The sequence below is a fragment of the Pseudomicrostroma glucosiphilum genome, assembly GCF_003144135.1.
Source record: "Pseudomicrostroma glucosiphilum strain MCA 4718 unplaced genomic scaffold BCV69scaffold_6, whole genome shotgun sequence".
NCBI classification, from domain to species: Eukaryota; Fungi; Basidiomycota; class Exobasidiomycetes; order Microstromatales; family Microstromataceae; genus Microstroma; species Microstroma glucosiphilum.
In genome coordinates, this window is record NW_020289918.1 from 560,143 (window position 1) to 580,922 (window position 20,780).

Genomic DNA, 20,780 nt, shown 5'->3' on the forward strand with positions numbered 1-20,780 from the left:
GCATCAGCATCAGCATCAGCATCAGCATCAGCATCAGCATCAGCATCAGCATCAGCATCAGCATCAGCATCAGCATCAGCATCAGCATCAGCATCTTCACCCGCATCTGTATTGTCCACAGCCTCTGTTGCTTTTGGAATTGCTGCTGCTGAAGATTTCAAATGTTCTCCTGCTCCTTGTTGAGCCTCTGATGGGGTGCAGGTCAGCATAGAGCCATGAGCTTGCAGTGTGCCACCGTCAATGGGCACTGCACGTGGGTCGGTCATCTCTTCGTCGCTTGGTTGCGTGTCTACGAGCTCCTCTTTGATGGTAATATCGTCGTCGGTCTGCAGGTGTCTGGGCGGCCTTGTCTTGATACAGAGAGCGGCTCTGATGGCGGGTGTTGAAGCTTTGTGCCACGTCCTGCAGGACAATGCCAGCTGCCTAGCAATGGCCATTTTCCACCTCCTTTCTTCCCTGAAATCAGTCTGCATCCATTTCATCTCGTCCAGCGCATAATCCCAATGCGCCTTCCGGACTACTGGGCCCTTCTGTTTCTTCGGCTGGCGAAAGCTCCAATTCCCTTCTTCCTTCAGCTTCTCTATCCGAGCCATAGCTCGCAGATATCGTTGTTCAGAATATGCTACTCTCCAATCCTTCGTGAGTAGGCACTTGTCTGCCTTTCCCACCAAGCCAGCACCTGGACTCGCTCTCGAGCGCACGAACCATCTCCAGAGATCAATCTGGCCACCACCGCCAGCTGGCCCAGTGGGGGCATGAGAGGAGGCCTTAGGCTGTGCAAGGGGCTGTACCTTCCGCAAACGGTGGTGCACGGCTCCGCCACCAACTCCAGAGCCCGTATATCGGCGAAATGGATCCGCAGGGAGGGGTCGCAAAGAGGATGCATATGTCACAGAGTACGGGTTTGGAGCTAGCTGTTGCAATGCCTGCGGCATGAGAGCCGGCTTGATATTACCTGTGGACTGACCAGTCAGGACTGGTGCTGATGAGTCCGGAACCACGTTGTTGGGCGCTGCAGCTGGTGTTGGTGTGGGGCTTGTAGGCTGAGATACCTGGTGGACTGGTGGTGGTGCAAGTAGCGAAGAAGCGGCAACCGCGCGAGCGGTTGCGACTGTCTCTAGCCTGGAAGCAGGCTGCGTTAGAGGGTCGATGACGACCTCAACCGTACCAGGAGCACTCCGAGCCATTGCGGGCGATTGGTCTGCATTCGCTATTGAAGGCGACGTGTGTGAAGGAGGCGATGTGCTGGGAAGCCTACCTGTCGAGTCTCCACGCTGATCGAGTGGTGCGTCCACGGGCGCTGAATTACCAGAATGCAGTGGTGGTTGAGTTGCTATTGCAATGCTAGGTGATGCACCGGCTTTTTGTGCTTTCGTGCTCGCATCTGGACTTCTTGCGGCCATGCCTGCTTTCGTCTTTGATGCGACGGAGGCCTTGCTAATCTCGCTTACACTGCCACTGGCAGCCGAAGCAGCGGCCGCTGCAGCCAACCTCTTTCTCAAGCCAGTCGAGGATGCGATCTTCACAGATGCGATGGTACTTTTCTCGTTTCCCACTCGGAGCTGGTGATCGGCATAGAATTTCTTGAAGGTCTCGGGGTAGAGGGCTGAATGTGCATATTCCTCTGGCATCTCCCAAGGTATTCTGATAGCGCCGTCTGTCTGGTTAGATGTTTTGAGGTGCTCATGTAAGACGAAGAAATCTCTCAATTCACCAGCATGGTCAGACTTGAGCTGCCTATATGAAGAAGGAGAGAGCTTGAGCGGCTCGTTACCTTGGGAAACTTTTCGCTCTATGGCTCACCTGATGTCAGCCTCGACGGCCTCAACTTTCCCCCGGCGTAGGTCTTCCAGTGTCACCTTTGAGCTGCTAGCTTCGGAAGCCTCGATCCTTTCATCGACAGGTGCGTGAGTTGCAGCACTCGGTGTCGACATCATGACCAGAGGCGAGAGCACCTAGACGCGGTGGACAAATGACGACGCTCTACTGGCCAGGCGCTAGTCTTTCTCCTCTTTGCTCAGCAACCCGGCACGAGGCCTGAGTGAATGGTGTCGCTTCGCACTGTTCTCCGCGGAGAAGACGGACTCTAGCTCTTGCAATCGGAGGGTTGGCACGTCCTGGTCGCCAGAAGTTTCGGCTGCTCGACACGATGAAGGTCGACCTTTGGGGAAGTAGCTGAGACAGGGTTGTGCGAAGGCGGACGTCAGATCCAGCCAGATTCGCCGTGAAGCATGTGATTCCTATCGAGCCGAGCTGACTCACAGCTTGCGGACGGCGATGTCCTCGGAGGTGAACCCTGATGCACCGGGTGAAGGCAAGCAGAAGCTATCCGGAAGTGACTGGGCACGGCGGCCGAGGAGACGTGGCGGAAGCAGCTGATCGGGGACGGGCAAGTGTGAGGCCGTGCTGGAGAGGAGATGCGGGGAGATTACGATGCCGAAATATCCAGGGAGGCGTCGACGAAAGCAGGGACACGAAGGATGCTACCGGTTTGAGCTTACAGTCCCATTGGAGGTTTGGGTCCATCCGCCCGCGAGCGTCGAGGGGGAATGAAGCCATCCGCTCAGCGCTTTGGCAGCCAAGTTGCGCGCGCGGCTCCTTCAGTCTGCACTCACTGGCCGACTAGGCCGGCTCACCTACTCGGCCAAGAAAGACACTCTCAGAGACGTGCTGCAGAATACAATTGACACGACAAGAAACGCCCACGATGCTCTCACACCAACAGCGACCGAGGCCCGTCTCCTATCCTTCATTTGCTTCGCAGTCCTCTTCGCCGACGCGTGAAGACCTTCCTCCTTCCGCTCCACTTCCAGGATCAGATGGCTGCTCATTCTGAGGTGCAACTTCTCGTGATGAATTCCCCCTGGCCTTCGAGAGCAGAGCTTCCTTTCGCAGGTCCGGTAAATATCCTTCGATGGAACGGAGGAGAATAGCGTCGCTAACCAGGCGCGCATACCTGTGTCGTATGCTGTTGAGCGGCGTCGAAGCAGCCGTCTGCCCAGTCAGACCCTCTGCGCTGGACACCGCAGAGGCCAAAGCAGTTGAAGGATGACTTGTCAAATTGGCGGGAGATGTTGAGATGAGGGGTTGCACACTATGCAGAGAGGTGCGGCGGCGTCAGCCTTGCTTCGCTGCGCCTCCGTATGCCATCGATACTCACTCTCCCTCCCACAGCTTCTGCGTGCTTGTCTCGACAGTATCTGCCATGTCCCTGAGTTTCGCCATCTCACCTGCCAGAGTGTCCAGGAAGATCTGCGCCTCCTTCAAGTTCTTCGGACCTTCTGACAGCTGTTCGACCGGGTACGACAGAAACGGTAACAATTGCTTGACTGCCATGGTCGAGGAAGTGTAGAGCTGATGCAGCATCAGCACCGCATCATGTACCGTAATGCGAGGCATTACGAGCTCAAACAGGGCTGGCCGACTTGGTAGGCTGATGATGTAGAGTTCGGTGACTACGAGGGTGAAAAGAAAAGTAAAATGCCAATATGAGAAGGCAGACTTATCCGATGACAGCCAGGAGACAAGGACATATATGATGGAGTTGACCGTGTAGAACATCAGAGAGTTACGTAGACCAACGACCATGTGTTCTCTGTATGAGAGCGCATCCTTCCAATGCAGGACGCTCATGCCAAATCTTTGCAGCAAGTGTATGGAATCCGTCAGCCTTCAATGTAAGTCTACCCACCAGCTCATTGTCTCTCCCACTAACCTGTCGTATGCGAATCGCTTCACAGGATCACTGAGCACGTCGTGACTTCTCCTGAGAGCAATGAAGAATTGTTCTCCTTGAGCCCCCACCTTGTCCGGGTGGTGTATCATCGCCATTCTCCTGAAGGCCTTTTTCACCTGTTCCACGGAAGAGTCCAAGCCCACTCCGAGTAGTTCGTATGCCGATGGCTCCCGAGACGCTACAGTGGTAGTGAAAGACCAAGCCAGGTAGCCTCCTACGAGAAGAGCTCGTACGCGAGAAGACTGCTTCATGGCCACGTCCGGCGTCTGTGGACGCGCGAGCAAGCTGAGGCTGTACAGGAGCTTGAGGGAGAAGTCTGTTGCTAGCGCTGGGATGAATGCCCAAGCCAGCCATGGGAGGTATGGTGCAAGGGCAGACATGGGAGCCAAATGACTTCTAGCCTAGCTAGCGCAGGGGAGAATGGCGGGTGTCGCAAACACTTGTCTGTCCCATCGAAGGATCGGGATGGATGTCTGGTAACGGGTCATGGTCAAAATGCTCAGGCGCAAGTCTTGCCGTCTGCGCCTCCACGTCCCCCCCGCGACGGATACACACCAGCGTCTTCGCTGCTAACCCGACCTTGACCTCCTTACCCACATCCTGCAGGTCGCACCCACATCCTTCGACTCGTCTGCCATTCAATTGCTCTTGGCTCCTACATCACCCACCCTCCTGTACCATAGACTCATGGCAGCAAAGGCACATGCTTCCGCAACGTGCACTGCCGCCGCTCCGCCTCCCCCTACGAAGAAGCCCAGCAAGTCAAAAGCTGCTGCCCTAGACCCAATCCAGATCGAAGCAAAGCGGAGAGAGCGAGCAGACAAGAAGGAAAGAGAGGCTAAGCACAAGGCAGCTGCGGAAGAAGAGGCTCGGGCATCGGGCCTCTCCGCACCACTTGTAGATGCCTCTGGGCGTCCTCTGTACAAGCCGAGACAATGGGGCATGGTCAAGGGAGCCTCCGGCCAGAGCTTCCCCAGCGAAGAAAAGACCAGGCTGAAGATACTCAGCTGGAACATGCTTGCTCAGGGACTTGTACGTCGAAAGCTCTTTCCCGGGAGCGATGCCCTGCGGTGGAAAGACCGAGAGGCGGGGCTTGCTGCTGAACTCACCGGCCACGCTTGGGATGTTGCATGCCTCCAAGAGGTGGACAGGCAACATACTCACGGCGAGACTCTCAGAGCAGCTGGGTATTCCCACATCTTCGCAAAGGGCTATCCGCAAAAGCAACATGGTTTGATGCTTGCCTGGCGGACCCGCGAGCAGACTCCAGCTTCCAAGAGTCCAGTCTTCGAGGAGGCTCCCGTAGCGTCTCAAACTCTCTTCTATGACGACGAAGAAGTCAGCACTGGTCGGACAGGCTGCTCGAGGATCACGAGGAACATTGCTCTATTCGCTGCTATCAAATTCAAGCAGGCGACCAGTGCAGCTGCCACCCCTTCCGCCTCCTCGAGCTCGCCCAAGGGCCTCATCCTAGCTACCACGCATCTCTTCTGGCACCCAATGCACGGATACGAGCGAGCACGGCAAGCTGGTCTTCTGACGCAGGCGCTCAACGCTTTCAGAATAAGACAAGACGCCGAATGGCAAGATTGGCCGACGATACTAGCGGGAGACTTCAATGATCAACCCCACTCGGCGACCTATAGCCTGCTGACGGGGAGGGACGTCGACTCAGAGAGCCTGCAAGAGCTACTGCAAAGCCGGGTCGTCCATCAAAGTATTGATGAGCGAGAGCACAAGAGAGCCAAAGGGCTGTTCGACAACGGCAAGGGTAAAGAATCGGCGAATAGCGACGCCAATGAGGGCGCTGATGCTGCAATCGATGGCGGAGAGGAGGAGGAGCAGGAGTCGGGAGGTGAAGAAGAAGAAGAAGCGGCAGCTGACGACCAGATGCTCAAGAATTGTCGCACTGCTACAGCAGCCGATGACCTGCTCACATTCGAAGAGCTGCAGCAGCTCAACACCATCTTTCCATTGACCAAGACCGCCAAGTCTTCACCTCGACACTTCCGCTCTGCTTATGCTACCTCCTACCCTGACCTGGAACATCCGAGCGAGTCTTCCAATCTCTTCTCCTCATCCACTCGCGGTCGCGAGAGGTGGGACGATGGCTCCTGGCAGGAGGGAGTCTCCAACAATCCCCATTTGCACTTGGCAGGCACGCCAGCGGGAGCGGAGCCCATGTGGACGCTCTACTCGAGCCTGTTCAGTCTCACGCTCGACTTCATCTTCTTGATGCCCTCTCCGACAACGCAGCACTGGAGGCGCACACCAGATGACGCGCCGGATGCACAGACAGAAGACAGTTTTCCAAAGATCACCAGGCTGCTGAGGACGCACAGAACTGCGGACATCAAAGAAGGACTGCCTAGAAGGGGTGTTTGCGTCAGCGACCACATCGCTATCGGGGCTGAAGTGGAGCTGTAGAGCTGTCCTTCCGACCATGCACCGTCAGGAGACGCGGCCCCACCGCAACAACACAGCTCAGCCCAGATTGCAAGATAGATCACAACCATGCAATGTAATTTATGTAACAAAGAAACTGCCACTTCTGACTCCTTCTTTTTTTCGCGTCTGCATTCAACAAAAGTATCGCTCGTGCCTGCTTCTTTTGCACCTCCCAAATAGACTCACGCTGTATTGCTCACGCCATCACCATTGTCAGCAGCGCGATCCTGAGATACAGACCCGCCTTCATCTGTCGGATATAGGCTGCTCTCTTGGTGTCGAAATCGACCTCCGGGTCGAGTTCACCCGTGCGGGGCAGAGGATGGAGAACCTTGCAAGTGTCCTTCGCACCGAGGAGCAGCTTGCTGTTCACCACGTACGAGCCTTGCACGGCTGCATACTCTTCGTCAGAGGCGAATCTCTCTCGCTGGATTCGGGTGACGTACAAGACATCAGTGGTGGGGAGAACCTCCTCGATACTGTTAGTCGAATAGAACCTCATCCCGCTTTTGCTGAGCTCAGCTCGTAGCTGAGCGGGGAACTCGAGGCCGGGTGGGGAGACCAGGTTGATCTTGCAGCCGTACAGTCCCAAGAGTCGAGCTAATGAGTGAGTTGTCCTGCCGTTTTTGAGGTCCCCCAGCAGAGTCACCGTCAGGCCGCTGACCGTCCCTAATTCTTCACGAATGGTGAAAACGTCGAGCATAGCTTGCGTTGGGTGCTCACCGATACCATCTCCTCCATTGAGAATGGGCACGGGTGAAAATTTGGCAGCCTGCTGAGCAGAGCCGACAGCTGGGTGTCTCATAACAATGGCGTCGGCGTAGCAGCCGAGAGTCTGGATAGTGTCTCCGAGCGTCTCTCCCTTCTGCACACTAGATCGGGATGTATCGATCTTGACCACTTGACCACCGCACCGAAGCATAGCAGTCTCGAAGGAAGCAGAAGTGCGAGTAGAATCTTCGTAGAACAGCAGTGCGAGCACTTTGCCCTTCAAAACGTCTACCATGCCGTCTCGTTCGATCAAGACTCTCATCTCGGATGCGACAGCAAACAGTGTGTGCAAGTCTTCTCGATTTACTTGTCGCACACTCAGAATATGTCGCCTGGAGAATGTCGGATGCCGGATAAGAGAGCGTAGAGATGGTAGAGTAGATTCTTGCTCCAGTCGCTGTCCATTCAAAGCGAGTTGTTGCTGTTGCGGCTGCTGCTCAGCCAGAGTCGAACGAGGAACTAGTGACATCGGAGTGCCAGAGTCATTTGCGGCGATCTGAGGGGAGCGCAGGCTGTTGAGCGGGCCAATAGATGGCGACATAGGAGTGCCAGCGACCTGATGAGGGTCGTAAAGACCCCTGTCAACAGAGGCACGACGACCAGTAGAGTCCACGAAGGAGGTCCTGCGAGAGGTCTTGACAGTCTTCATATTGGCGGAGAGATTCGACACGTTCTGGCCAAGAGTGCCATTGGAGAAGGCGTCTCCGTCTATCACGACTGTCTTGCCGCGAAGCAGCACTCGGTGAATCGCTCCCACAGTCGCCTGAGATTCAAGAGGCGACCAGTGCTGTCCCTTCACGAAGGGCACTGGCCTGTCCGCTTCAATTTCTACATGAGTATCTGGCTGCTCTGAGATGCCAAAGACCTGTCTTGGCTTAGTGTGCAGTCGCTCGAGAATGTCATCGAGCGAAAGCCTACCGTCGTTTACCGCCCCCAGCAGCAGCGGCAGCGTCTCAGCTACACCCGCCTCCGCGGACGGACTGTGTCCGAGCTCCTTGGACAACTGATATGGCGTAGTGCCCACGGAAAACATGTCGATCTCCGTGAGGTTGGCCCAGAGAGCAGCCTGGTCCTTGGTCGAAGGCAGACACGTAGCAGCAGGGAACATCTCACTTGAGAAGAATAGTGCATAGACGGTTGCGTCACACGTGACCTGCAAGCCCTTGGCTTTGCTCAGAGCGATCAACTGGATGTCGTCACGGTATAAGACGTTGGTGACGTGGATGCTGCGGCTGTGCAGAGAGGCCAAAAGAAGCACTGATGCTAAGTCGGTGCCCTGAGCGTCCGTGACGATGGGCTTGTCTGCCGGCCAATTCGCAAAGTGAGCAGCGATAACAGCTGCCTTGCTCACATTGTTGCCTAGACCGTTGAAGGATATGAACAACGATCGCGTTCGCTCGGCGAGGATGCTGATCGTCTCAACATTGTCGGCAGTAGCCAACAGACTAAGGGAGATGTCACAGTGAGATGATCCTGCGACTTTGCCCTCGGCAACTGTCAGAGATGCTTCGTCCGTAAGGCCATTGCTGGGCGATGTTCCCAACGGCAGCAGTTGCACATTGGTGAAGCCGCCAGCCAGAGAAGCCTTTGTGAGCTGCGCAATTTCCCGTGCACCACTGGCAACATCCGTCACACCAGGTGCGAAAGCTTGTATATTGACCAGGCCAGGGAATGTGTGAGTACGGTGGCTTGTCTTGAAATCAACGGTAGAGATCGGGAAGCGGCTGCCGTTTCGGCGATAACGGGCCAGAGCTTCAACAAAGAGCTTTGCGTTCTTCACGTTGGTGATCAGAGGGACCGAACGGTCAATAGCCAGGCGTCGAGCTCGGTAACCCATCGAGGTGAATGCAGCGGGTCGGCGATACTTGTTCTTCGAAGGCAGCGAGATGAATAGAGAAGCGAGACCCTGGGTCAGATGGCTGAGTAGAGAGTAAGCTGCCTTGCTGTTATCCTCTCCAGGCGTATCATCCTCTGGCAAGGCCTCCAGATGAATGACGGGAATGCCTTGCTCAGTGTAGAAGTCGGCAGAACCACTGGAACCGTACAGAGTAAAGCCGAGCTGGTGCAAGGTGCGCACTGCAGGCAGCAATTCCTGCTTTTCGCTGAAGCTACCAATCGAGAGCAAGACATTCTTTGTGGGGAGCTTGATTCCACTGGCCAGCATCGCCTTCAGATAAGCCTCATATTTGTCTCGTCCAAAGCAAGCAACCTCACCGGTGGAAGCCATTTCAACACCTAGGATCGGGTCAGCTCCGGCCAATCGAGAGAAGCTGAATTGGGGAACCTTGATGCCGACATAGTCACGTGGGAGATTCAGCTGAGGGTAGGGGGTAATAGGCAGATCTACCATGATGCGAGTAGCCATCTCGATTGCGTCAACATTTGTGACCTTGGACACGAAGGGGAATGACCGAGCAGCTCGTACATTGCACTCAATGACCTTGATCTCGTTGTTCTTGGCGATGAACTGAATGTTGAAAGGCCCAGTGACGTGCAAACTGGCAGCGATCTTGCTCGTAGCCACCTCGATGCGGCGCACCGTCTCAGGGTCAAGGTCTTGAGGGGGCAGGATGAGTGTGGCATCGCCCGAGTGGACTCCGGCATTTTCGACGTGCTCAGAGACGTAATGCATGACCATCTTCCCGTCCTTGGCAACAGCGTCCATCTCGATTTCCTTTGCGCCCTCAAGATACTTAGTGATAACAACGGGATGATCGCGGTTGACAGCAGTTGCCTGCGAGAGATACGAGTCCAGATCCTCAGGCGAATAGACAACATTCATCGCAGCGCCACTCAAGACATACGAAGGCCTGACGAGAACGGGGTATCCGAAGCGTGCGCAAGCATCTCGTGCTTCGTCGAAGCTAGTCAGCTCCTTCCACAGAGGCTGGTCCACACCGATTCTGTCAAGCATCCGAGAGAATTTGTAGCGATTCTCCGCCATGTCAATCATCTCAGGCGAAGTGCCCAGAATTTTGACGCCCTGTCTGTACAAGGGCAGTGCGATATTGTTCGGCGTCTGACCCCCCATAGAGATAATGACTCCAGAGGAGCGCTCAGCGTCGTAAATGTCTAGGACTGTCTCCATCGAGATGTTCTCAAAGTAGAGGCGGTCGGCTTCGTCGTAGTCCGTGGAGACAGTCTCGGGATTGTAGTTGATCATTACGGTCTTGAAACCAGCACTTCGCAGAGTCCTGATCGCCCGAACAGCGCACCAATCAAACTCCACGGAAGACCCAATGCGGTAGACACCAGATCCCAAGACCATGATACCCTTGTCCTCGAATGCGACATCGTGTTCGGTAGCGTTGTAGGTTGTGTAAAGGTAGTTGGTGAAAGCCGGAAATTCGGCCGCAACGGTGTCGATCTGCTTCGTAAATGGCATGATGTTATTTTCAACTCGCAATCTTCGCACGGCAAGCTCTGTGCTAGCCATGCATTTTGCCAGTCGAATGTCACTGATACCAAGCTGCTTGGCCTGACGAAGCATACCAATTGGCAAAGTGGCAGCAGAGTAGGTTGAGAAGACCCGCTCTGCTTCTGTGATGTTGGCAAGCTTGCGCAAAAACCAGCGATCGATGAAGGACAGCTCGTGGATACGATCCACAGAGTAGCCTTGCTGCAGCGCATTTCCAATGGCAAACATTCGCTTGTCGGTAGGTGCACGAAGCTCCTCGTCAATCTCTGCGGGGTCGGACGGACCGTACGCGTTCGCACCAAAACCGTCGAGCTGCCCGTCGATGGCTCGAATAGCCTTCTGGATGGCCTCCTCGAAGGATCTTCCTATACTCATTACTTCACCGACACTCTTCATGCTTGAGCCCAATTTGCTAGACACTCGCACAAATTTGCGCAAGTCCCATCGCGGAAATTTGACCACGCAGTAGTCGAGTGACGGCTCAAAGCAGGCTGATGTCTCGAGAGTGACCGAATTACGGATCTCGTTGAGGGGTATGCCAAGACCAAGCTTGGCAGCAATGAAAGCCAAAGGGTAACCAGTAGCCTTCGAAGCCAGTGCAGAGGATCGTGATAGACGTGCATTGACCTCGATGATGCAATACTCTCGTGTATGAGGGTTCAAAGCGTACTGAATGTTGCATTCACCGACGACACCCAGGTGGCGGATGACAGAAACGGCGGTAGACCGCAGCATGTTGAAGTCATGGTCATCCAGGGTTTGCGAAGGGGCAACGACGATAGAGTCTCCAGTGTGCACTCCCAAGGGATCAAAGTTCTCCATGTTACATACGGTGATGCAATTGTCTCGACCGTCTCGAACGACTTCGTACTCAACTTCCTTCCAGCCCCGCATACTTCTCTCGACCAGAACTTGGGGACTGTTGGCAAAGGCCTGACTGCACAGCTTGCGAAGTTCATCTTCATTGTTGGCAAAGCCTGAGCCTAGGCCACCGAGGGCAAAGGCGGCACGCACAATGACTGGGAAGCCAATGTTGCGAGCAGCTGCGAGAGCTTCCTCCCAGGTGACGGCACTAGCGCTCGGTGCACACTTTTCGCCGATCTCCTCCATTGCCTTAGCAAAGAGATCTCGGTCCTCAGTAGTGATAATGGTGTCAATGGGAGTGCCCAAAATCTTCACACCTTCCTTGACTAGTTCATCTTTGATCTTGATACCGACATTGAGGGCGGTCTGACCACCGAATGTAACATAGATTCCATCCGGTCGCTCATGCCTCACGACGTCCATGACGAAGTCGGGCGTGACGGGCAAGAAGTAAACCTTGTCTGCCAGTCCACTGGAGGTCTGAATTGTTGCGATGTTGGGATTGATGAGAACTGTGTAAATGCCTTCTTCCTTCAAAGCTTTGATCGCCTGTGAACCGGAGTAGTCGAACTCGCCAGCCTGACCAATTGACAAGCCCCCCGAGCCCAGAACTAAGACTTTGCGGACATTGACCCTCGGGTAGCTCGCCGCATTTTCGGCAGCAAGACCCCCGACCCACTTGACGGGTGGAAGCCTGAGACTCTGATCATCTGCACTCGAAGCCGAAGCGGCCTTGACAGAAGCGCAGTCAACCACGGACCGGATGAAGACGTCGAACAAGTGCTCTGTGTCTCTCGGTCCAGGTGTCGACTCTGGATGGAATTGTACCGAGAACCATGGCCCGAGAGTAGAGTAGATGCCCTCGTTGCTGCCATCATTTGCATTGACGAAGAGCTCATTCCATCCAGGAGGCAGAGTGCTAGCGTCCACCTCGAAGCCGTGATTCTGACTGGTGATGTAGCATCGACCGCTCAAGACGTCGTTGCAAGGAATATTGTGGCCTCGGTTACCGAACTTCATCTTCTTGGTCGATGCCCCGGCAGCCAAGCTGAGCAATTGATGGCCCAGGCAAATACCAAAGATGGGCAAGGCCTGGGCGCCACGCAAGGCGAGGAGCTTCTGGACATTGGCAATGGTGGGAGCACAAGCGGTGGGATTACCGGGACCATTGGAAATGAACAGACCGTCAAAAGGTTCCGCTTCAACGGCAGAGTCCGTAAAGTCATGATCCCACGGCACCACCTTGAGTTCCACGCCTCGACTAGTGAAGCATCGGATCTGATTGTACTTCATGCCCACATCGAGTGCCAAGATTCGAATAGGTCGACCAGAGGGGTGAAGAATGGCGGGAAGACTTGCTCGTGTGAAGCCGCCTGGAGCAGTGTTAGCGGGCGTGTACAGCTGCGGTCGAGGACTCGAGACCTGAGCGACTAAATTGCGCGTGTTCGGATCCGCAAAGGGAAGATCGGCGAAGTGGCTCTTCCAGTCTAGAGGCTCGTCGACAGTGCCGCGTACAGGCGCGTCAAGCTCCTTGGCGAGAAGTCTACCGAGCATACTACCCTGCTGACGGATACGCTTGGTGAGTGCACGCGTGTCGATGCCATAGATGGCAGGGACGCCGTTCTCTTTCAGCCAGTCGCCAAGGGAGCTGGCGGCCAGCCAATGGCTGTAATCCTCGCTGTAGGAAGCTACGACGAGACCTGCGACGTGAATTCTGGAGGACTCAAACGGCGAGGCAAGAAGGGCATCGAGAGACTTGGTGGCCTCTTCTCGGGAAGGGACACCATAATTTCCAACCAGGGGGTAGGTGATGACCAGAATCTGACCTTCGTAGGAAGGGTCCGTGAGAGACTCCACATATCCGACCATACCTGGAGCAAGTGCAACAAGCAAGAGGGGCGAGAGTGTGAGGCAGCCAAATTTCTCAAGTCAACAAAAAACAAACAAGAATGGAGCCGGCTAGCGGTTGCAACGCTGCCTGTCTGTCGAAATCTTCGCATCCTCACCTGTTTGGAATACACATTCTCCACTGACGCTCTTCTCTGAGGCTCCGAAGCTGATGCCTTTCAAGGCCGTGCCATCAGCCAGCTCGAGGACCATTTCCCCGCCGCCGGTGCCGTTGAGCGGGGCACTTGTAGCGGGCGCAGAAGGAGACGGTAGCCGAGAGACTGTTCCAGCTCTCGATAGGCCAGGACGTCCGATCACGGCCTGAGCAACGGCGGAGCCATGGTCGGGAGCCTTTGCGGAAGATGTAGCTGGATTCAAGGAGGCCATGTTGAACACTTCTTAGTCTGTCCTGCTCTAAGTTCTGATTGCGGAACGGCAGGCAAGATCGCCGGTGCTCAGGTGGTGTTGAGCCGTCTGAAGAGCCGGAGAGTCGCCGAGGCACACGTCGCCAGCAGGAACTTGATGTCCAAGAGCGTCGGCAGTGAGGTGGAGGTGGGAAGGTGTCTATCTAAGAGACGTGGAGGATGTCTAAGTGTAAGGTTCAAGTAGGCGAGTGTCTCCTCTCTGGAATCACATAGAGGAGAGAGGAGAGAAGAGGAGAAGGGAGAGGAGCCGAGGAGGAAGCACTCACCACCACCCCCACGGTACATTCGCTCGTCTGGCAGCTGCGCGGGAAGAAAAGATTTGGGCGGAGTTGCAATCTCCTCGTCCTCCGCCCACTTTTTGACCTTGCGGGCACAGGACATGGCCATGGCACACCCTCGAGCACCTCTTCCCCTCGGCCTCTGTACCATCCTTGCTCGCCTCAAAGACGTCGAGACAATGGCGAGAGACTTCAGGCCAAAGGACAAGAACAAGGTCTCAAGACCCCACAAGGGCGCCAGCGCCGCACCAGCACCTACTCGTACCCCCTCCGCCCGCGCCTCTGCCACTCCCGCCGCCTTTTCCCAGGCGTCTGCGACAAAGTCCAGCCCTCGTCCTGCCAGTGGCTTCGACAAGGCTGAGTCCGACATCGATGAAGACGAAGAGGGCAACGAGGACGATCTCAGAGAGGCGATCGCAGCCCTGGGAGGGGAGCAAGGAGACCTTGATCTCATCTCAGCCAAGGCTCTCAAGGGTAAAGGCAAGGGAAAGCAAAGAGCAGAGGATGAGGCAGACGATGTAAGTTTTCCGTTGGAGAAACACTGATAGGCGACAATGGCAAATTGACACCACTCTACTTAAATTCTTATCCAGCCAAATCTCGGCAATGAGCTTCGAGCATTCATGAAGGGCCTCAAGTTCGACATCCAGGCGCCTTCACAAGTGAAGTCGGAAAGATCTGCCAAGGCGGCCAGGGAGGTGCCTACTTTGACCCAAGACCCCTCGATCATCGAAGAGAAAGCCAAGTCGGCTTCAGCATCGAATGATCAAGAGCAGAAGCCGAAGAAAGACAGGAGACCCGAAAAAATTGGCCAAACAGATGGGGAAAGAGCAGCAGCTCGAGCCAAGAAGGAGCGAGAAGACAAGTTGGATGCCATTGCGTCCAAAGCAAGCCGCGCTGCCGAAGTGCAATCGTTGCCTACTTCCTCTACAGTCCGCAAGGGAGGGCACCTTCTCCTTGACCCACTGCCCGATTGGATGAATGTTGCCTTGGAGCCTCTGCCTGCTGCTTCTCCGTATTCGAATCACGGCATCCTGCTACCGCATGACCGTCTCTTGTCGCTTCTCTCTCAAGGCGCTGCTCTTCTGGATACTGACAACAAAGCATATCACACATTGCTCAACTCTGGTTCGTCGGCAAAGATGACTTCTTTGGGCGGTCTGACGCCAAGTGATGCCAAATTGATCGCCTCCCTGCTAGGGAACACGACGTCGTCATCAAACAGCACCGCTGTCGGCGGTGGAACACTGTCTGACAGGATTGCTGCACACGCTCTGCTCCTTGGGTCGTCTCCGCACCATAATCTTCGCTCTCTTGACGCTCTCGTGAGTATGGCATCCAAGAAGAGCCGGGAAGAGAGCGGGCGGGCGACAAGGGCCTTGGCAGACTGGTTCGCTGGAGCTGGACTTGGCAAAGGTCGCAAGTTGAGATATCTACGAGACCAACCACATCTTGCGACGACAGCGGAAGCTCCCGAAGGAACAGCGAGAGATCAACGTTTGGCCTTATATGCCTATGAAGATCGCCTGAAGAAAACTTACTTCGCCTTTCTTCAGGCCTTGGAGACGCAGTCGCACGATACTTTGGCCTTCGTGCGTCAGCAAGCCGTCACGCAAATCTACCTACTTCTCCGCGAGAAGAGCGAACAGGAGCAAAATCTTCTACGGCTCCTCGTCAACAAGTTGGGTGACGGCGAGCGATCAGTGGCCAGCAAAGCGACGAACTCTCTGCTCGAGTTGCTGAACACACATCCCGCCATGAAGTCAATCGTCGCACGCGAGATAGGCGAGCTGATCCGCAAGCCCACTAGATCTACCGGCCGAGCGGATAATGAAACGACAAAGAAGCACCACAGTCATGCCAAGTACTACGGTGTGCTGGCTCTCAATCAAATCGTTCTGACAAGGCAGGACGCAGCAGTCGCTACTCCACTGGTCCACCTTTACTTTGAATTGTTTGAAGACGGCCTTGGCCGCCTGAGTCAGGCAGTAGAGGGCGATCAGGTTGGAGAGGCCGCGCCAAGTGCCGCTCTCAGCGGCAAGAAGAACAAGAATCGTTGGAGAGATAACAAGAGCAAGAGTCAAGGCAAAGGCAAGGGAAAGATGAGCACTACCACAAGCACCGAAACCTCCAGGGTGCAAGACGCGGACAGTAAGATGATGGCGGCAATCCTCACCGGTGTTCGTCGGGCTTTCCCATTTGCTGATCTCGACTTTGGCGCATTCGACAAGCACCTGAGTACGCTTTTCCGTATCACCCATTCTGCCTCCTTCAACATCGCCGTCCAGGCTCTTCAGCTCATCCACGTGATTGCGACGTCTTCAACAAGTTCATCCCAGCACATCTTGGATCGCTTCCATTCGACCCTGTACTCTTCGATGTTGGACCCCCGATTGGCTAGTACGAGCAAATCAGCGATGTACCTCAATCTCTGCTTTAAGGCTATACGTGAAGACATTGACGAGTCGAGGAGAGCGGCCGAAGTCAAGCGCCTACTGCAAATCCTTGGACAGATGGATGTCGAGTTCGTATGTGGTGCCCTGTTCCTTGTTGCCGAGCTCCTTAGAGCTCAACCGCGGCTTCGCAGGTTGTTGACCGACCCTGAGGATGATGACGAGGTGGCGGTCGCCAATCCGCCTGATGAAGAGGAAGTCGGTCCACAAGCCAGCAATCTTACTGAGACGCAGAATGGGCCGGGTCTGGTCGGCCCAGCTTCACACCGTTACGATCCCTTCAAACGTGATCCGCGGTATGCCAATGCCCAGGATACCTGTCTTTGGGACCTCGTACCCCTTCTCGGGCATTTCCACCCGACGGTCAAACTGCTAGCTCATCAGCTGCTCACCAACGAAGCACTGACAACTGCGCCTGATCTGAGCCTCTACTCGCTGTCTCACTTCTTGGACAGATTCGTATACCGAAATCCCAAGAAGAGGAGCACTCTCCAAAAGGGGGCTAGTGGCATGCAACCCGCCATCGCTGCCGGAGGCGGCATCGAAGGCGGAATCAGAAGGATCAAAGGATGGGGCGGAACAGGAGAAGAAGTCAATACGCCCAGATTCTGGAAACAGAATGTGCAAGACGTAGCTGTTGACTCCCTCTTCTTCCACAAATACTTCAATCTGAGAGAGGCGAGGCCGAGCGAAGGTGGCGCAAAAGGCACGAAGATGAGAGGAGACCAAGACGTTGAGAGTGAGGATGAAGAAGCAAGTGAGGCCAGCTATGTCGGCAGCGATGTCTCTCTTGCCTCTGACGAAGTGGACGAAGCTCTTCGGGACGGAAGAGCTGAAGGCGACAGCGGCAGTGAAGCAGACTCCAGCGACCTTCGCGAGGGCGAGATCTGGTCTGCGATGAAGAGAACGATGCCTAAAGAGGTCGGAGATGAAAGTCTCTTTGCGGCTAGTGACGGTGACGATGAAGACGACGAAGACCTCGCCGTGTACGACTACACCGAGAGCGAAGAGGACACGGGGCAAGACGAGGATGGCGACGACGAAGTTGACGGTGTGGCCGGAAGGGATCAGGACGATGACAGCGACGATGAAGAGGCGTCTATGTTCGAAGAGGACGAGGATGATCTACTGCCCTTTGCGGATTTCGGCAGCGAAGCTTCTGACGATTCAGACGATGCAGACACGCGCATTGTAACCCCCGCGCCTGGAAAAAGCAAAAAGCGAGATCGCCTCGAGAGCGCAGACCAAGAGAGCAATCAGCCGAAGAGCAAGAGCCAGCTGGCGAGACATGAGAGGAAGAAGCGCAAGGCTACATCAGCATTCGCCAGTGCAGAGGATTATGCTGCTCTTATCACGCAGGGGGAGGCAGACGAGGGAGAGGTCTAGTTGGCCCATTGATGTGTACACTCAATACAAAGACCTTCAATATCTCGTTGCGCTGAAATTATCAGGCAATATCGCCCAAAGCTACAAGTCAGAAGTCGTCTAGTAGTGCTTTGTTCATGGTATAATTTATTCCGTCGCATCAGATGAAGAAATTGACAGGTTGCAATAGGCGACAACGGGAAAGTTGGACAGCACGGTGCAGACGCTGCCACACTCTGCTTTTGAACCTTTTTGACGTGGACACATCTCAGCGTCGAGGTGGTGACTAAGTTTGCTCGATACGCATGCGCTTGTGACTCAGGTGGGTAGGTATGAAAGTCTCATCTTCAGGTGTTCTGGCGCCGCCCAGTGAAGATGACGCTGAGGGAAAACGATGATGGGGACGGAGACTCGAGGGATCGTCTTGGTTGGCCATAACACTCTTCTTCCTCGCTGCTCGAGAGAGTCTGGTCTGCTCTCTTTCGTATCGTTCTAATTCATCTTCCGTATCGTCTGTGAGGCGATGGTCGTCGTCGTCCCAATCGGCCACACCAGCCTCGTTGACGGTGACGTTGTATGGCTCGGCTTTGATCTTTGTCTCGTTCTCGCGCAACCAGGCAGGGTCGAAGATGCACTTTGGTAAAGTCTTGCCCCACAGTCTGACTGGAAGTTCTAAATCAACGCCTCCATCACGGCGCCAACGAGGCATCTGCTTGGACTTGGATAGGGTATCGGCGATATGGTATGCTTTGGTGAGCTGCATGGCGGATAAGAGAGGCAGCAATGTTAGCAGAAGGAAAGTTTGACGGTCAACGATGCCTATGAGAAGCTGCTCACGTGGCGATTCCTCCACTTCGGTGCAAGGGCCTCCCACCCTCGTTTACTTTGCAGCTTTCTGACTCTCAACTTCCTCCACTCTTCCTTGTCCATGTTATGCATTTCCTCCTGATCGCTAGCGGCATCGTCAGAGTGCAGGCCCATTGTCAGCAGTGCGTCTGGTATGGGGTGCTTAAGTCGCTTCGCGCCAACTTCACGATTGCGTACTTTCGTACGATGACGCTCCTGCTGTTTGTACCTCGTAGACTTGGCCTTGGCGTCCGCCTCGTCCTCCTGCTGCTTCTTCAGGTTCGCACGATATCCATGCCTCGCTGAATCCATCAGGTCTTTGGCGACATCCACTACGACGTCTTTCGCGTTCACTCCCTCTTTCATGCCATAGGCTTCGGGCTTCTCCTCCACCTTCTGCACGCCTAGCTCGATCAACTCCTCCAAGAGCTCTTTGTTTGCAATGTACAAATCGGATCCGATCTCAAAATTCGGCTGAAAGACCCTTCGCGTCCCTTCCATTGGCTTTTCGGCATTGATGGGCACCGTGATCCAGCCGTTTCGACCGTTTGGATAGCTCTTTGCGATGCGACAGAACTCTGTGGTGTCTAGCCACTTGTATAATTGCTCTCTCATATCAACGAGCAGTTTTCTGTTGCGGTAGCGCACTGACTCTCTCCTGACGCCTTCAATGGGTGGACGAGATTTGTGCTTGATGAGACCGCCTTTTGAGGAGATTACGGGCGCTTTGCTGGAACCAGGCCTAGAAGGGTCTGGCGGACTGTCATCGCCGTCGTTGGCGCCACTATGAATGCGCTGTGGACCCGCTGAAGCGCGCACTCCTGCTTGGTTCGCGGAGGAGGATGAACCGGCATTTAGGAAATCGAGCATCTGCTCTGCTGGTCCAGGTGGTAAACCTTCGCCATTGAGCAAGCTTAAGAGTAGAGATGGCTCCACTGCTTGATTTGGAGTATTTGTAGCAGAAGCATCTGCTTCTATTCGGTTGCTGTGGTGATTGGGTGTGTCGTCATTAGAGCTTGAGATGCCGGGAGAGTTGTTGTTGCCAGACTGATGCCCTTGCAACTGTGCATACATTGCAGCGAGGTCTGGCGGCATCGATGCCTGCCAGGGATATGTCGAAAGGGCAGTGTGCGGCCCGTTGTTGGACGCGCTGGGATCCTGCGACAAGGTAGGCAGAGGTGGTAAGCTCCTGAGAGCAGCAGAGATCGTGTGAAGGTCTGTGCAAAGGGTTTGAGCAGCGGCCTTGACAGTAGACAGACAGCTGAGCAGGTCGGCATCAGGAGAAGTCAGACCCATGGCCGTTGTGTGAGCACGAGACATATCCAAAGAGAAAGTGTTCAAGGAGTGCGACGCGGACGACAATAGGCGAGCATGATGATGCGGATCAGTAACGGCGCCCGAAGCTTGGCCAGGAGGCTGCGGGAGCGCCTGTATGTGATTGGAACGGTCATGCTGCTGAGGGTAGAAATGATTGTGTAGCTGAGGGTAGTGATGCTCCGTACGATGCTCGCGCCCTGAGTCAAGACCTGAGAGATTGTTGTGCTGTGAGTTCGAGGTAGCTTGTTGCAGCATGGGATAGCCAGGCATATGAGTATGAGATTGTGTAGAGAGGTGCGGAGAAGAACGGCTAGAGAGGTGATTGTTGGAGGATATGCTACTAAAGCCTGCTTGATTGGCCATCATTTGCCTGTTGGACTCCATGAACTGACTCAGTGCGTCCTGGAAGTGATCTGCCGATGGATTCCGCGATGCCGAGGGGCTCGCTCTCTGGCTGTCCCTACCGCTGCTGGCGCCTGGGGGCAGACCCGGCCCTATGCCCTGGAGTGCGGCTCTCTGCCTGCGCCGTATGGCATCGAAGTCCACTGCAGGCGGGAGGTTGAAGTGAGCCGAGGACGATGAAGACGAGGGTGCAGCATGATGAGCTGTTGATGACGACGACGAAGCTGCTGTTGGCGCATTGGCGCTTGTGGCAGTTCCATTCATTGCCATGTCATCTGCTCTTGCGCCTGGCTAATCGGTACGCGCCAGGTGTTGCAAGCCAGGGCAAGAGTGGCGGACAGTGGCACGGCAGCAGACAGGAGCAGGACAAGCAGGGTGAGCACCGTGACTAGAAGGCGAGGCAGCAGTGTTAACGAATGTACCCAGCTTGGATCGGGCGATGGTGTGGATGGGAGTGGCAGACGGGAGGCGAGATTAAGGGCGCGAGATAGCAAACCTGGTGCGCTTTCCATCGACAAAAATTCCGTGGCGGCATCGAGGCAGGCAGGCAGGCAGGCAGGCAGGCAGGCA

At 55.1% G+C, this 20,780-nt stretch overlaps 6 protein-coding genes across 6 annotated transcripts in view; 2 read left to right on the forward strand and 4 right to left on the reverse strand.

Moving 5' to 3' along the window:
- The window catches only part of BCV69DRAFT_312354 (hypothetical protein), a gene marked incomplete at its 3' end in the record, with an annotated part of 4,973 nt that extends 2,571 nt beyond the window's left edge, over positions 1-2,402 (reverse strand). Inside the window, exons 1-3 of the mRNA XM_025494918.1 lie at positions 2,263-2,402; positions 1,804-2,175; positions 101-1,737 (exon numbers count right to left, since the gene is read on the reverse strand). Coding sequence (XP_025348252.1) covers positions 101-1,737; positions 1,804-1,937 — 1,771 coding nt within the window. The 5' untranslated portion in view covers positions 1,938-2,175; positions 2,263-2,402. The remainder of the gene's footprint in view (positions 1-100; positions 1,738-1,803; positions 2,176-2,262) is intronic.
- Positions 2,403-2,684: 282 nt separating this feature from the next.
- On the reverse strand, positions 2,685-3,571 carry BCV69DRAFT_184542 (hypothetical protein). The gene is made up of 3 exons (XM_025489587.1): positions 3,532-3,571; positions 3,161-3,455; positions 2,685-3,094 (listed from the first exon to the last, which is right to left on the reverse strand). The coding sequence occupies exons 2-3, from the start codon at positions 3,397-3,399 to the stop codon at positions 2,743-2,745; spliced, it is 591 nt and encodes a 196-aa protein (XP_025348253.1). The 5' UTR covers positions 3,400-3,455; positions 3,532-3,571; the 3' UTR covers positions 2,685-2,742.
- A 502-nt stretch (positions 3,572-4,073) lies between these two features.
- On the forward strand, positions 4,074-6,163 carry BCV69DRAFT_287346 (Endonuclease/exonuclease/phosphatase; the record flags this gene model as incomplete). Its single annotated transcript, XM_025493560.1, has 2 exons — positions 4,074-4,095; positions 4,431-6,163. 2 exons carry the CDS (start codon positions 4,074-4,076, stop codon positions 6,161-6,163), a joined length of 1,755 nt encoding a protein of 584 aa, XP_025348254.1.
- Positions 6,164-6,217: 54 nt separating this feature from the next.
- BCV69DRAFT_282592 (putative URA2-multifunctional pyrimidine biosynthesis protein) lies at positions 6,218-13,781 on the reverse strand. Its single transcript, XM_025492412.1, has 2 exons — positions 13,244-13,781; positions 6,218-13,108 (listed from the first exon to the last, which is right to left on the reverse strand). Exons 1-2 carry the CDS (start codon positions 13,509-13,511, stop codon positions 6,381-6,383), a joined length of 6,996 nt encoding a protein of 2,331 aa, XP_025348255.1. The 5' UTR covers positions 13,512-13,781; the 3' UTR covers positions 6,218-6,380.
- Positions 13,782-13,899: 118 nt separating this feature from the next.
- Positions 13,900-17,834, forward strand: BCV69DRAFT_282593 (CBF-domain-containing protein). The gene is made up of 2 exons (XM_025492413.1): positions 13,900-14,345; positions 14,421-17,834. Exons 1-2 carry the CDS (start codon positions 13,929-13,931, stop codon positions 17,664-17,666), a joined length of 3,663 nt encoding a protein of 1,220 aa, XP_025348256.1. The 5' UTR covers positions 13,900-13,928; the 3' UTR covers positions 17,667-17,834.
- On the reverse strand, positions 17,685-20,738 carry BCV69DRAFT_282594 (hypothetical protein). Its single transcript, XM_025492414.1, has 2 exons — positions 18,483-20,738; positions 17,685-18,402 (listed from the first exon to the last, which is right to left on the reverse strand). The coding sequence occupies exons 1-2, from the start codon at positions 20,472-20,474 to the stop codon at positions 17,932-17,934; spliced, it is 2,463 nt and encodes an 820-aa protein (XP_025348257.1). The 5' UTR covers positions 20,475-20,738; the 3' UTR covers positions 17,685-17,931.
- Positions 20,739-20,780: the final 42 nt, after the last annotated feature.

Bases quoted from the DNA above. Each gene is read 5' to 3' on its own strand.
- BCV69DRAFT_184542 (XM_025489587.1), bottom strand. From the start codon at position 3,399: ATGCCTCGCATTACGGTACATGATGCGGTGCTGATGCTGCATCAGCTC. The intron at 3,095-3,160 runs GTGAGTATCGAT...CTCTCTGCATAG, and splicing joins CAGAAGCTGTGGGAGGGAGA to TGTGCAACCCCTCATCTCAA.
- BCV69DRAFT_282592 (XM_025492412.1), bottom strand. From the start codon at position 13,511: ATGGCCTCCTTGAATCCAGCTACATCTTCCGCAAAGGCTCCCGACCAT. The intron at 13,109-13,243 runs GTGAGGATGCGA...CACTTGCTCCAG, and splicing joins AGAATGTGTATTCCAAACAG to GTATGGTCGGATATGTGGAG.
- BCV69DRAFT_282593 (XM_025492413.1), top strand. From the start codon at position 13,929: ATGGCCATGGCACACCCTCGAGCACCTCTTCCCCTCGGCCTCTGTACC. The intron at 14,346-14,420 runs GTAAGTTTTCCG...ATTCTTATCCAG, and splicing joins CAGAGGATGAGGCAGACGAT to CCAAATCTCGGCAATGAGCT.
- BCV69DRAFT_282594 (XM_025492414.1), bottom strand. From the start codon at position 20,474: ATGAATGGAACTGCCACAAGCGCCAATGCGCCAACAGCAGCTTCGTCG. The intron at 18,403-18,482 runs GTGAGCAGCTTC...TCCGCCATGCAG, and splicing joins CGAAGTGGAGGAATCGCCAC to CTCACCAAAGCATACCATAT.